The 15921-nt window shown below is 39.6% G+C and overlaps 1 protein-coding gene across 2 annotated transcripts in view; it reads right to left on the bottom strand.

The window, feature by feature from the left end:
* mpped2a (metallophosphoesterase domain containing 2a) overlaps positions 1–15921 on the bottom strand; it is an 87604-nt gene that overhangs the window by 50895 nt on the left and 20788 nt on the right. For both annotated transcript variants that reach the window (XM_059348792.1, XM_059348799.1), the window contains exon 3: positions 7645–7826. In XM_059348792.1, coding sequence (XP_059204775.1) covers positions 7645–7826 — 182 coding nt within the window. The remainder of the gene's footprint in view (positions 1–7644; positions 7827–15921) is intronic.

Here is a 15921-nt window from a genome sequence, read left to right as displayed (position 1 = left end):
TGGACATTAGAAAGAATGCAGGCCTAAGGCCCCTGAATCAAAATTGCTGCTCACAATTAGTCTAACAATTAACCATTTAGTCAATATGATAGAATATAATGAAAAATGCATGATCATTTTAATAGAGTCGAAGATGAAGTCTTTAAATGTGTTATGTCAAACCAAAAGTCGGAAACCAAAAGTTGAATATCATATTAAGCCATTTTCTCATAACTGAGAAGCAGAAACTTGATTATAATTATTCATCTGATAATCACCTAATTGATTAACAGACTTGTTCCAGTTCCAGTAATAAACCAAGGTTTTTTAACTGATTCGCCACAACAATATATTTATAAAGTGATAATATGCAAATATTTTGTTTACAGCTCGCTCCACTGAGACATCCAGCATGATTAAAGCTATGTTTCATATCAGTTTCAGCACAGTGTGTTTGAAAAAGCAAGAAAATTGTATATTTAAGTAGTAGTAATGTGTGTGTAAAAAAAAAAAAAATTAAAAAAAAAGGTTCGTAGTTTCACGAGGTCATGCATTTTATGTCACTGTGAAAATTATTACCACGAAGACATACTTGTACATAATTTTCATACTGTATGTACAGAGAAGGAGGTATTTGTGGTTTGTGGTTAGTTGATTGGACATTTGTACGTTTATATCAAATGATTCGCTCTTTAAACAAACTGCATATAGAGTCTCAAACCACAAACAACACACGCAGGAAGTGAACAAAACCTTCATCTGTCAGGTCTCTCTGTTTAACACATATAATCACCGCCTGTATCTACACACATTTCACATCTGAGCATAGAAACAAACACACACACACACACATACACACGGACACATACACACACTACAAAGGCCTCTGGGAGCAGCTTAAAGCAGCAGATCAGAGCCGGAGCTCCACCATCAGACAGGCTGGGTCAGGGAGAGCTCGTTCCTCCGCATCGATCTCCAATGATCTACTTCAACGGGCCAGGCAGCAGTCGATGGCCCGAACAAACCGCTGCCTCCTCCACAGCCTCTGAGAGGAGCAGGCGGAGGAGGCGGAGAGAGCAGGGAGGCAGTGGAGGAGCACAAACACACCACAAGAAGCTCTGAATCTACAATAACAAGGAGGGCGGTACTGGAACGTTTGAAGGCTTCATTCAGAACGTTGACATTTGTGTTCTAGATCAACATTTGAATCTTTTTTTGCTAGTCTATTTAATCTTCTTAAACCTTGTATTTCTGCACAGTTGCAGTTTATGCTACGCCAATATTAATAGTGTTAAACTATTTGAAGAATTAGATTCCAGTGGTAGCATTGGATTGTTTCCGACTCCCCGCCAGTAGGAGACTTAACCAGCAGCTCCAGAGACTTTATTTACTCATGTAGTGCAAACCTCCAAACACCAGGGCTCTGATCCCGGACCAACCCAACTCTACGCCTGATCAGCAAACTTTGCTTTACTGGTCAGACACAGAAGCTTATTTTTGTCTCATTTGTGGTCTGGTAAATAAAGAGTGTGAGACTGGTGCTAAAATAAAAAATAAAATATATGGTGATTATGACTTAAAAGAAGAGAAGCTTTATATACCTGGAAAAATTAACCAAAGGGAAAAGTTTACTATGTATTGATTAAAGCATTGTACTCTGTACTGTAATTAAAAAATCACTCCTTGCATGAGCGATTGCATGCAGGGTGCCTGAGAACAATAAGCCTGTGATATTGTTGCAGCCGACACATAGATCCAATGAATCTCTAAATTCAAATTGAGGATTTATTTGAGGATTTCTAAATTTCTTCTTTTGTTGGATGACATCATAAAAAATAACATTCAAAGCTTTATTCAAAAACCTCAATAGAAGCTTCAGATTAAAATAAAAAAAAGGAAATTTGCTACAGCCCCTAAAAAAACAATCCTCCAGCCCAAACTGTAAAATCTGTGGACGTTTGTTGATTATTCGGTTTTCAGTTTTTTCAATTTTCTGACTGCAACTTTAATTCTGCTAGTTTCTACTGGCTGCAAAAAAAGCTCCTGGCATGAAATAACTTCTGCATAGTGATCACATTATTGCTTTGCAAACCATCTTGCAAATTTTAAAAATGTACATCACTGCATACTTAACAGGTCAACAGGTTGAATAGGCTAAACAAAGCCCACACTATAATTCTTTATCTGAAATTGGTTCTTGCTACTTAACCTTACTCTACAGTTTCATATAAGTCACAGTGGAATATATCACAGCAAATTCTCTGTACCCTCTTGCACTCAACATTAGAACAAGACAGATATATCGGTTGGCTGATATTATCGGACAATGTTGGTGTATTTTGTTTGCCGATATAAAAAAAAATCAGAAATGGTGTCAATGGTGTGGAGGGTGACAGCAGTATAGCACTACTACTGGTGGTGTAGCTGACAATGTACTAAATTGTAATTATAAGTATTCTTTAATAAAGTTATTTGTCGCAGCCTTCTGGGCACCTTTGTATGGTCATAGCAGAGCTATGTTTTATTCCATTTATAACTACATTTTGGTCTTGACCTACTCCATGTTTAAAGCCTTAAAGATAGTTATATGTTGTAGTTTCACATACAATTTGAATGAGTGTAATTAATTGGAAATAATGCATTTTTTTAAGTTAGAGCAGAGGGCAAGCTAGCTTCAAAATGAGATGAATCAAGCTGCAGAAACCCTTTTCATCTCACTACCTGCATGTTAAAGTTTCGAGCTCGTCTGTGCACTGTAACCTTTATCTTTCATCCAAAAATCAATGTAATTATTGAGCTAATATGACTTCAAACTGATGTTTTTCTTCTTCTTACTTTCATAATGCTGCTGTGTTTCGACCCCCGTGTCTGACTGCCCCCTCTCTCTCAGACTCTCTGCCTTTCGTCAACAAGGACAAAAATCAGCCTTGGAGGGGAATATCTAACCTTTCACATGCATTTGCATTTCCTTTAAAGAGCGGCACATTCTGTATGAAGCTCACACTGTCAACGTAAAAGCCACAACATAAATACTGCTGGGAGCCTCCTATCCTCGACGAAAACACAAGATACAGATAAAATCAACATGATTTTCTGAAATAAATACGAACTTTTACCAATTAAAGATGCTACTTTGTGGAAAGGCTTGATTTGACCAATACGTGTATTTTAATACAAGGTAACACATTTTTATGAAGGAAATGATTACCTATAAATTTGACCATTTAATGTCTATATTTTGACTTAATTCTTATAATATTATGACTTTTCTGGCAGAATTACTCCTTTAACCTCATTGTAATTGGGTTTCGCTTTCAACTTAGAACTTAAATCTCATAATAGACTTTTTTAAAATAAATATATATATATATATATATATATAAACTACACCACTTTTCTCACAAAAGTATGACTCTTTCTTGTGATTTCAGCAGTAATCTCATAATAGAAAACTTTCTGATGACCAGGTGTGCAGCTCCACTCACAGACCTGGCAGGGCGCTCCAAACTACAGCAGCCATTTTCCACTTTGTCCTGCATCGATTCCCCATTACGGCCGATATCGCTGTTGTGAGGCTTAACAAAGTATACACACACAGACACACACGCAGAAACACAGATACATGCTTGACGTAGCTGTCCGGGATGATGGATGGAGGGTTTTGATAGAAAAGCTGACCAGTGTGCCCTCCTGGTGGTGCCAGGTGCTGTATTAGCTGTGACACAGCAGAAAACACAGGTGTGTGTGTGTGTGTGTGTGTGTGTGTGTGTGTGTGTGTGGAATTAGGACACAGCACCTGGCTGTAGAGTCAGTCAGGTAAAGTGGGTGCACAACTGCAGCCGGCCAACTAAATCACATTCATAATTAATAAAGCAGGAATTTAAGACGTCAAAGTTTGTTTAAAACTGTATAAAGAGTAAGTTCAGTTTGTGCAATCAGTTTCTTAACGTTGCAAATAACACACTGCAAACCTGTATCAGCATGCAGCTGTTAAACAACGATCAAATCTTTTAAAATTTAATGTGCAGAGTTTGGAGTTTGTTTTGTAGGGCTGTGACTGTTTGTGTATTCATAGCAAACCTTCATATTCTGGTGCACAAAGCTACACACAGAATACATGGCATGTAGATTGATGCATTCCACAGGGAAACTTATAGCCGCATGTCATCAGGTAGAGTATGTTACAATGTTGCAGTTTCATTAAGCAGACGATTTTATCCAAAGCGACATATGTCTCAGAGTTCATACAACACGAGCAAAGATCTATCAGAAGACAACACATGACATACAGTACCAGTCAAAAGTTTGGACACACTATCTTATTCAATGGTTTTTCTTTTCTTTTTATTATATTTTCTACATAGTATTAATAATAAAGACATCAGAACTATGATGGAACACATATGGAACTATATAGTAAACAAAAACGTGTTAAAGTAGCTAAGCACATTCTGCCTTGATGTTCTCAAACACATTAAGAAGGCAAAAAAATCCACATAAAAACTCTTAACTAGGTGCACCTAAGAAACCATTCCAGGTGAGCAGCTCATGAAGCTGCTGAGGGAATAACAGAAGTGTGCAAAGCTGTCATCAAAGCAAAAGGAAGAATCTAAAATATAAAACATTCTGGTTTGTTTAACACTTTTTTGTTTACTACATAATTCCATGTGTGAATATGGTTCTTTCATAGTTTTGATGTCTTCAGGATTAATTTACAATGTTGGAAATAATAAAAATGAAGAAACACCATTGAATAAGAATGTGGCTGCCTGTTAGGAAAGTGTTTCTTCATTGTTAGTACAGAATAATACAGAAGAAATGTTCCTTATTTTTATCTCAAAGAAAAATACTTAAGTTAAACTACTGAAGTTGCCAATGTGCAAAATGCCACCTCACTGTCTGTTCAAATGAACAGGTACATATGCTATATGATGATACGTTTTTATTTTTTCAGCTGGAACTTCTGTGTTTTGGTCGCAAGTATTCAAATTTCCACATTCACTCCCATGTTCGTCCTTAATCGTGTCAACGGCAGATATCAACTTTTTCAAATCTATTTATTTGCCTCTTTCAGTTGTTTTCTAGTACACTTTTACAAGCAAAGGTGTAGCGACAAACCACACAAGAACAAAGAAAAAGAGATTAAACCATTTCACAGTCCAATCCCTTCAACGCTAATGTGAATGGACCTGTCTGGCTTAAATGTATCTGCTTTAGTTTGAACAGAGCGTCGAGTTTACACACAGAAAAAGAAATGGAAGAGCAGGAGGCAGCGGGTTGACAGGACTGTGCAGGAGGATCCAGACTGAAGCTGTGTTTTAGGTGAATTCTGTCGAAAAATATGTCTGCTTGAACATGCAGAGCATACTGACGGACAGTGGAGAAGTGGATTATGCAGCAGGAGCGGTGTGAGGAGTCTCTACAGATGCCTGGATTTCTCTTTTTTTTTCATGTTTGCTGTGAAAACTGGGTCAGTGTTGGAATCCACTGTAACTGCTGTGAATCCAGACTGAGTGCAGCCGCTGTCGTCTTTGGAGAGGCCAAACTTTGACAGCTACCTTTCAACTCTACGGGGGGCGAGTGTCTGATACTCTAAACATAGAATTTGAGAGCAGTGCCACTTTAAGCTAAAGGTTCTCACTCTAAAATGATGAAAATATGTCTCAATCTTTCAAAAGTCGACAGTTTTCTTTTACACTTTTGACACTCTGTTGTTTTAATGATTCATCTAGTCCAACAAAGACTGAGAATGTCATCGTTAAATTATAAACATTTCCACTGGAAATGTAGATTTTCCTCCCAGGAGAAAATGTAAGTATGAGCCTAGATTTAAAGATGATTATTGTCTCAAATCTCTTCCCTGTTTGCTTATTACAACATTAAACCACTTCTGTTTCTTGTTGCGTCTCATCCTCTTTTCTCCTTCTTAGTGCACAGATCAGACTATTGAGAGTAAAGTACTGAATGGTTCCCGATGTTTATTCTGCCCATTAACAGCCAATGATAAACATTAGGTGCAATTATTTAGCATCATGCACTCCAGTTTGGTGATGGGAGGATGTCTGTGTGTATTTGCGTTACAGCTCAGTTTGTAACGGATTGAAAAACTCCATGAGGAACACCAGTTGTTCTGGTCCTTTTCCTCCAGTGTCTCTCCTTCCTATTCTCTTCCATGTATCTTTAAAACGGGAGTCATAAGACTTCAGGACGTGCACAGATTTTCCCTTAAGTCAAAGATGCTGTAAATGGCATGAAGAACATTAATATAGCACCAAACAACTATTCTATTCTTTGTGGTAGCTGGTTCAGCCATGCATACTTGTGTGTAGCCAGTGCATCAAGGGGCATCTGTAAGTGTCAGTGATAGAGGTGGTTGTGGTGGGGGGAATCGATACAGCATAGTATTGTGATATTTGCTCGGCAATATAATAACGATTTATGGTTGGCAATTATTTATATTTAACATTCCAACTGCTGGTGGGCCATCAGTATTTCGCCGTTTTTGTGCCCAGAGGCCGTAGCGGGATCACTTTTAGGAATATGTGGCACCTGCAAAAGAAAAGTGAGTTTTTCTCATCAGCACCAGACTCCCTTTAGAAAACCTCTCATTTAAAAAAAATGTAACACAAAATAAAAAAAGAAAACCTCTTATTTTATTGCAGCCGGGTCAGACAGTCTGCTCCACCCATTTCTGGTTCTCTTATCCTTAAGCAAGCCAAACAACAGCATGCACCTCCTGCAGAGTGGTGTTAGGGTTAGCTCCCAGGGAACGTGCAAAATAAAAACAATGGGAAAACTCATCAAAGAGGTGCTAAAGAATCAGCATGATTTCATCTAAATATGACCCAATAGCACCTTAGGAATTAAGAATATCTGTCTTTATATTCTCCACTGTGGGTCTCTTCACTTATGTGGGTCATATAGAAGCATCAATATTAAAGTGAGAGTTCAAAAACAATTAAAAGTTTCTTGTAGTTGCTTTAAACTCACGACTGTACCTTGCATTTACCCTATAAAGAATCTTAATGTCTCTAAAATGTGCCTTGCATTGAGTGTTTTATTTAACATTTAACTCCTGCTAATACATTTCAGGAAGTTGTTTCGTCTCACCGGCCTAGGGCTGATCAACAGCCGAAATAAAATGATATAAATATAGAAAAAAATAATAAAAATTTCCTAAAAACCTGCAGGCCATTGTGGTGGGTGGCACTTATTGATTTCTGCACTTACAGAGACAGTAGATGTGTGTGAAACATGACTACATTAGAGAGATGAAAATGCTTCAGCTCTCGCCCAGAGGGTTCCGAGATGAAACACTTGGTGTTTCGACAGCACACACACACTCTCATAGGCCAGCGCTCCCACCCACAGCATGGGGCCAGAGGGAGAGGTCAAAGGTTAACTGAGCCTGGCTGTTAGGTCAGAAGGGTTAAACTGGACACTTTAGCGCGCCAGTTGTGGGGTCAAACAGGGGAGGGGACGGGGGGGGAGTCACTGTGTGGTCCAGTTGCTGGTTATGCGTGCAACATGTCTCGTGCCCCCCCCCCCCCCCCCCCCCCCGCCCCTCCTACTCACGAGAGAGCCTGTGCATGTCAGCTTTGTGCAAGTTTGAAAAAAACGTGCGTGCGTCGTCCGGATGAATGTGTGTCTTAAGCAGCTTAATACCTAGCCAGTCGTTGAACTTCTTAACCTCGGCGGGCAGGCCCAGCTCGGTGAAGTCACCCATGTGCAGCAGCACGTCGCCATAGGGCATCTGGATGCCGTCTGTGCGCGAGTGTGTGTCTGACACACACACAAACCTGGTGTGTCCCGCTGGCTTGGGAGTGTCATAAGGAATGGGGTCCACCCTGAAAGACAGAGACACAGGAGAAGAGTTGTTGAGAGAAGATAAAGTCACATTTACCTCCATGAATGACAAAAGGAATCTGCTCTCAGGTCTGATATTTTTTGATTATATTCAAGCACTTTTCAACTACTTTCAAGGCGTCAAAACGTAGAATTTCCACACTCTCAAAGCCTTTATTATCAGATCTAACTTGTTATTATAAATGCAATTCTGAAAAATTGCAGGGGGAAAAAAAATCAGACGGTCGCCTTCATGAAACTGCAAAGTAAAACAGAAAAAAGCCCACTTTTCATTTCAGCACTCGTCAGTCATGAGTCTGTCTGCTGTGCGACGCCAGGAGAAAACACAAGCATTTTAAAGAGTATATATTCAAATTGAAGCATATTCCAACTATTAAAATTTAACATTTTTTAAACTTTCTTTTTTGGACAGTTTAATTATAGGCTGATAAGTTAATTATTCTAGTCATCTGGACTGTGATTTAATTGGTTGGTTATAGTTCTTTGTCATTATGTGTCCGAGTTATTCAGTTTGAATAAATGGGATTTTAACAGTTTATTTATTGAGAACTGTAATATGAAGCATCCTGGTGGCCTTGTGGTTAAGAAGCACATCATATAATCGCAGCGGGGAACTCTGCAGCATGCCACCACCCCCTCTCGCCCCATGCTGCTTTCAATAAAGGTTACAAAACATACACTGAAAAAACCCCAGTAAATTATGCATCGCTAGGTCGAGATTTATAATGTCAGTGACTCCGTCTCACTGAACTCAATTCAGTTTGTTGTCCAGCTCGTGTTTGTGTTGATGGTGTAGGTTTCCTCTGTCGTTTCTCCCTCAAATTAAGGTGATGTTGTTCATTTATTTGTACAATATTAACAGCAGCTTCTACATACAAACACAATCAACGACTTAAACCTCTTTTACTGTGTTGAATTAACGGTTTTCATATCAATACTACAGTTTGTTTATGCTCTTATCTGTCAATCAAGGGTCTCTGCACGGATATAAGGTGAATTTCAAGTTATGATGTATTAAATTAATGTGAAATGATACTGTGACAATGTCCTGTAGATAGCTAAACAAACTGTATCTGTAAACAATTATAATCTCCTTTTAAATGACTTGTGCAGGTGCAGGAATTTCATATGAAGTCTGAAGTTGTTTTGAGAATACTTTTTAGTCCTTGACATTTAACAGTCTGTCTTAAGCACCAGCTGAGACTCTCATTATGCTTTTAATCTGAAAAGCATCATACAAAATTTTTAGAAACTGATTTCTTCCCATCAAATAACATTTTCAACAGTTTATTGCAATCCAAAAAGACCAAACTGTTTTTTGCAAACAATTTAATTTTCCCACTTATTTTTGAGACATCTACCTTCGGTTTTTATTTTCATTTTTTTAACTATATTCTCTCCAAGAAGAGCTGCAATTCAAAGAATGTGCCCTTTTCCCTCTTTGTGATATTTTAAAAAGGTGCACTTGATCCAGAAGCATATTTTTAGGAAATGTATGCTAATTTCAAACCAGATTGCAGAAGGGGGCACAACTGAAAACTGGAACCTTAAAAAGATCATTTGTTGTGCAAAATAAATTACACGGTTGGCAGAATAATGCATGCAGCAGAAGAAAATGCATCTCAAAGAAAAGAGGAGACATTACAACGGTGAAAAATGTGCAGTTTGGGCTGGAAAACAACCGGCGCTCGGGTTGATTTGTGCACACAAGGAGGGCAATGGCTGTTTTGTGGCATCAGATTGGCTAAAGAGACGGTGAATTAAGGCATGCCATGTCCTCTCTATCCATTATCTAAAGAAAAAACACTTAGACCCAAGTCTGGCTGAAAAAAAGCCTTTTATTCTGCCTTTTTGTTCGATGTAAGCACGTCTGTTAAGGAGGAAGAAAAACCTGTACTTTTTTTCTGGCTGAAAGGAAAAGGAGGAGGAAAAAAAATCATCTTGTCTGTAATTGAAGTCTACAATGTGCAATCCTCCAGCACTCTGCCACTAGACCATTATTTCATTAGAAGGGATGTCACTCTGTCGAAAACATCAGACACATAATCAACGCTGCAATCTTCAACCTGACAAGCACACACACACACACACATACACTCAGAGTTAACTCGCATGTGTGCACAAACATGGCATGAAAACAACCGAAGAGGCAGATGAAATCAAAAGGTTTGAGACTGGAGACGTCATTAACAGAGATGGAGAAAATAGGCACCGCGGCACAAAAGAAAATGTTATTGGGAGGGAGGTAACGTTGCATTTGGGTTGAGTCTCATTTGGGAAGCAATTTTCCTGTTTTCCCATTTCGGTGACATATGGAGAAGAATATTAGATATGGAAAAAGGTTCACAAAACAGACTGAAATCTGTTGTTGTTGTTCTGTTCTGAAACAGTCATCTGTAACTTCATGTTAATGGTGGGTAAGCTGGTAATCTGCAGCCACTGTATGTAGGTTAGATGAAATCTTTTATCAAGATCTACAAATGGATTTCTAAAACCTGGGTTAAAGAAACATAAGTTGTCCCTGTGAGGTGTTGGTGCACCATCAGCCTCCAGAAAAGCTTCAGTGACTCTACTGGAGGGTTTAACACCATTCTTGCAAAAAGATATTCCCTTGTTTGGTGACATGATGCTGTCGGAGAGCACTGACGCTCAAACAACTTCCAGGACTGTTCAATGTGGTGGAGATCTGGGGCCTCATGTATCAAAGAGTGCGTAGCTTTCATACTGAAAGATGGCGTACTCCTAAAACTAGAAAAGTACGTACGCAAACTCACCTCCACATGTATCAAACTGTTCCTACACCAGGTTCAGCGCACCTTTCCCGTGATATATCCCAATCTACATGGAACTGAGCGCACATGCACGAGCCACCAACCACGCCCGGCTCCTCCCGAAAATGAATACGCAGATGACATGCAAATGACTATAAATCGCCGGCATACCAGCTGATTATTGATAAAACAATGGCAAATCAACTTACTGCCACTGCGTGCGAGGTGGACGTGGTGATCTCTGAGGTGGAGGCAGGAAAAATTAGCTCCTTCTAAACTCCACCGTTGTTAACATTACTCAGGGCCGTTGGAGCAGCGAGTGCGTAATGCAGTCAAAATCATTTTCACACATCAGTTTATAAGCCACACTTAACTTGTTGTCCCAATTAAACATCACATATGGGATCAAATATGCACCACACCTGACTTATTCTGAAAGGATTTCCCACACAAGTTTTTTCTCTGGGGAGAGGGATCTGTGCGTCATGGATCGCTGTGCAACTGCAGCGTTAACATCTCCATGTTAAACCAAAGGGGAAACAATCGGCGATCGGGACTTTGACACAGTAATTAAGGCAGGTTATCTGTGAAAAATGTATGCGCTCCATAATCAAAATCAGAAGTCCTTTATTGATCCCCGGAGGGAAATTCGGTATATTTTGAGTTTAGATATGAAACATGTTTTAAATAGAGCATTAAAGACGAGTTCGTTTTCCTCCCAACAAAGGTTTGCGGTGCCACCGCACATTCTCACAGCACCTTCACTCTTCATACATGTTGCGAGTGCATGGAAAACAGTGTTTTTGTGCGTACGCAGCGTTGATACATGAGGCCCCTGGTGACTGCCCGGGCTGCAGCCAATGAATCATTTTCATCCAAACTATGGACTTGTAATGTTTCTACATCAATTTATATATCCACCAAGGTTATGTTTTCAGTGCAGTTTGTTTATCTGTTCATCAGCAGGATTACAGAAAAAAACTACTGGTCTGATTTCCATAAAACTTTGTAGAAAACATGTTGCATGGTTCAAGAAGAACCGATCACATTTTGGAGTGGATTGGAGGTGATAACAGGGCAGGTACACACATTATTTTCACTTTCATTAATATTGCAAGATATGGCATTTGTCCTGCATTCATATAGTGTCAGAATTATTAGAAAAATGAGTTCCAGAGCCGAAGAATTCTGGCTCCTCAAGTCAGAACGTTAACAGGGCCAGTTAGCACACAACCTTGCCGTGGGTCTGTGCTCTTTTAGTGTTATTGACTGGTCTAATTAATTTGTTTCTAGGCAAAAATAACTACCTGTGAAGTCTCTGGCCAATCTGGTGAAGTAAATACCTAAAAAAAAAGTTTTGCTGTACTTCTTCAGATTGCACAAATCACATAAATCCAATGTTACCACAATCAGTTCAATTCACAATTTAAAAGACAAATACAACCAGAGAAAATAAAGGGATAAATGCATCCGTAGTAAAGTCAAATTGCCATTGTCTCGCCGTATTTGCTGCCATACTGCTTTAACTTTCCATTGTCATCACTGTAGTCTAACCACCATTTGTAGTGACCATCTGTGATCAGTGACCACTGTCTGCAGCAGCAGCTGCATACTTCCTGCATCTCAAGTGAGTGTGTTGGTTCTGACTCTACAAAAAACTGGATGAATTAGAAGTTGGAGGGTAAGAAGGAGCTCAACATGCTGCATCCAAGGCCAACAAACAGGAAAAAATGCAGCAACCACATGGAAAAAAAGCAGGGTCATCCGGCTAAAGAGTTATTTTAAATTTTTGCTGCAGCACAATGTATCGTCTTGTGGCGAAGTAGTTCGCTGGCCAATCACAAAGTGCATGTGCAGCCACAAAATCTTGGTAAATGACTTAAAGCGAATGCCATATTTCTCCAGTTTACCTTGAAATCATTGCAGGGAAATAAAATAATCTCTGCGGTTATAACCCTTCAAAATATTTTTTCTTTCTGATATTTTCTCTGAGACAGAAACAAATTTTGAGTGGTCTTGACCTGTTGTAGAAGTCATGTGCAGGTTTTGACTAATGACTTGTGCATTTCATTACTTTGAAGCACTTTTGAGTATAAAATTAAGATAGGAGTACAAAAAATCCTCCTGTATGCTCATTATCTGTCGTTATGTGTTTTGGCATCTAATGGGCCTGCAAAGTCATTTTTTAACAGAATCTACAATTTAGGCTGCTACCTGTGGCTTGTTATTTTCTAGTTTGCAGCATGCAGTAGTCAGTATTTTGCAGCCATTGGTCCCATCGCTCCTTTAAACTTTAACAAATTCAGCTGGGAGATGTCTTTTTTTCTCTCCCCGAGACACTGAAGCCAGAGCGAGTTTCTCTGGACTGAACTTCATATTAAACAGACCGGACAAAAAGTGAAAAAACCAGCCGCAGAGATAATGATATTTGCTATTGACCGTGTGCAGTAAATAAGTCTCTGTGCCCCTATATACACAGAAACACATTAACTTAAGCCAGCGGAGCAGCACATACATCGCAGTGTAGCCGGTGATTAGATTTGGTGCTCTGTGGTGCCTCGACGTCATGCAGCTTTACAGGATTCGACAGTTCTCGTCATGGAGGAAGGACGAACACGAAACCACATGGGATGACAGAAACACACACATTTGCACATGTATATATAAGCACGCACACACATACAAGCGTGCATACTATTAAGACAAAGCCAGGAGAAAAAACAACCTCCATCTCCTCCTCTTTCCTTTGAGATTTAATCCACCCTGAGAATGTAAGTAAATACCAGCAGCCCCTATCAATTAAGAGCAGGCCCGGGCCAAGAAACCTTCATGATAGTGCTGCATAAGAGAGAGAGACACACACACACACACACACACACACACACACACACACACACACACAAAGAGAGCGGGCCCCTGTCTTTCCTGTTAACATATGACTGTATAACAATCTGGAGCTTCATTAGTAATGTATACAGGAGTTCAGGAGTTCAGCGGCGCAGCGAAGGCCTCTGATCTATTGTAAACGGAGACAGTGAAAATGAAAAAGTCTTCTTGCGCTCCAGCAGCAGGTAAAAGAATATTCTCCAGTGACAGACTGAACTGTGTTAGCATGAAGGTTCGTGTTAACATGTCTGAGCTTCGGCGTGACATCAGAGGGAAGACTGCGGAGGGAAAAGAGCGAGGGGGGGTGGGTTGGTGGAGGGGGGAGAAAGAGAAATGCTAATGTGCTCGAGGAGGGCAGGAGCACACTCTGAAATCCGCCATGACATTGGAGCTGACACAAAACCGAGGTCTGTGGCTGCAGAAATATCTGCTCGATGAAGAAACGTCTGTGATCCCTCTGCAGAGAAACCCTCGGCGCATTAACTTCTCCTCACCTACAGCTCCGGCTTTTATCCGTCGCCATTTTAGGAAAGAAAATTATATTACTGCACTCCTGCAACTTGACATTCATTTTCACTTTAGTGCCTCATTTTCTGCAGCCACAGATTCGTGTTTCTGTTCCTGCTGCTGCGCTCATGTTGTCTGTTTAGTCACAACATTTACAGATGACACGAGATGCTACAAAGTTGGGAACCATAACATTATTTTGCCTCTTAAAATCGAGGCAATTTGCTGTTTTTCTTTTCTTATATCTGATTTTTTACCTAAAGTTGTCATTTATTCCCATCAAATAATGGCAAATTCGACAGGGACTTTCATGTGAATTGGGAATTAAAGACTTCAGTTTGATTATTAACTTCAGAGCTTGCAGTGACATCCCATACCCTTTAACCTCCATGAATAATATAAATAGCACATTTATAATGTCAGTGCTTAAATAAGACTGACGAGCTGGAGGTGCACTAAAAATGCAAATGCAAAACACGTCTAAATGTTCCAAATTTGGGAGCAGAAACATTTTATCCTCTCTTAAAATCGAGCCAATTTGTTGTATTTTTACTTAGTTTGTTCTGTTTTCTCAAGTTTTCTTTAGCTTTCATATCTGAAGTTGTCATTTATTTACATCAAATAATGCCAAATGCAACAAAAACTTTCCAGTAAATTGAAAATTCTTTACAAGGTAAATACATGACTAAAATCCTTGAAAAGTGGATTGAATGCCTGCAGAAATATCATCTGCGTGTGTCCTATAGAAGAGAAAAACAGTGAGAGAAGTATAAATCAGCGTGGGAGAGACAGGCGGAGGAGGAGTGCTCTCTGATGTCTGTAGGAGGATATTCAATTTGACTGAGCACACTTGGCTCCGTGGCCTTTTAGAAAAACACACAAGCAAACAGGGTCAAAGTTCAGCCTGAGCTTGCTTCTTCAAACGTGACACTTAACTCGCTGCAGATAAGAAGGTCGCGCTCCGTGTCACTCTCCCGACTCGTCCGGCTCTTTAAGGACGCCACATAATCACTGTGATTGATTGCAACACTTCCTCCCAAGTCTTCGCGCTGTCCAAAAACAAGCCGAGGCCAAAAAACTGTCCGGCTAAAGAGCTCTTATCATAAGCTTTAGTATTAGTAATATATAAACGCTGCTGTCCGTCATTAAAAGAAATGGCTTCATGTACACATCTAATGGAAGACCTAACTAAAGGAACAGTTGCAGAACTGTAGTCTGTCAGTGATCTGTGAAATCAAAGTTAAAAAACAAACCAGAGACACGAAGCGTGTGAGGTTTGAGATGACTGCTATCCAAATATAATCCATGAGAGTCCGAACTCTTACAGTAAAAACTTTTAACTTTCAGGTGTTGTATTTGAGTGTGATGAGGTAACTTCTTGAATGCTTTTTGTTAAATTCTTTGCCAATAAGTCATTTTATGAACTGTTTTTAAGGCTGATTTTGGTAAGAATACAAATGTCATTAAGCTGCTTTATAAAACAGCTCTATTCTTCTCTATTGAAGGACTTTTGTGCACAACCTATTTACTCAATATAATAAAACCCACGATTCCCAGACAGAACTCACATGAAACCATATTTAAAATGAATGATTGTTATGATGCTGTAGACACAATTTTTGCTGCTATTAAAGAGAAGAATTAGCCTGGGTATACCCATACTGCCTTGCGGGATCAAATTTCATTTCGAACCTCCAGGCAGTCTGGCAACCAGGGCCGTTTCTGTTTTAGGGATCCAATCACAGAACGGGGAGGGACGGCAAGACAATGACGCGTACTACTCGGCAGACGAAAGCTTGTAGTTTTCTTACAGATCCAACATGGCTGCAGCCGACGCAAAACTCTCTTTAGTTGTAGATGGTGTTTTAAATAGTTTAGAGCAAAAGTTGATTTTAAGTAGATTTTCGTTGAA

The sequence above is a fragment of the Centropristis striata genome, chromosome 2 (genome assembly GCF_030273125.1).
Source record: "Centropristis striata isolate RG_2023a ecotype Rhode Island chromosome 2, C.striata_1.0, whole genome shotgun sequence".
Classification (NCBI taxonomy): Eukaryota; Metazoa; Chordata; class Actinopteri; order Perciformes; family Serranidae; genus Centropristis; species Centropristis striata.
Note: the sequence above shows the minus strand (reverse complement) of the source record. Positions and strands in the feature narration are given on the sequence as shown.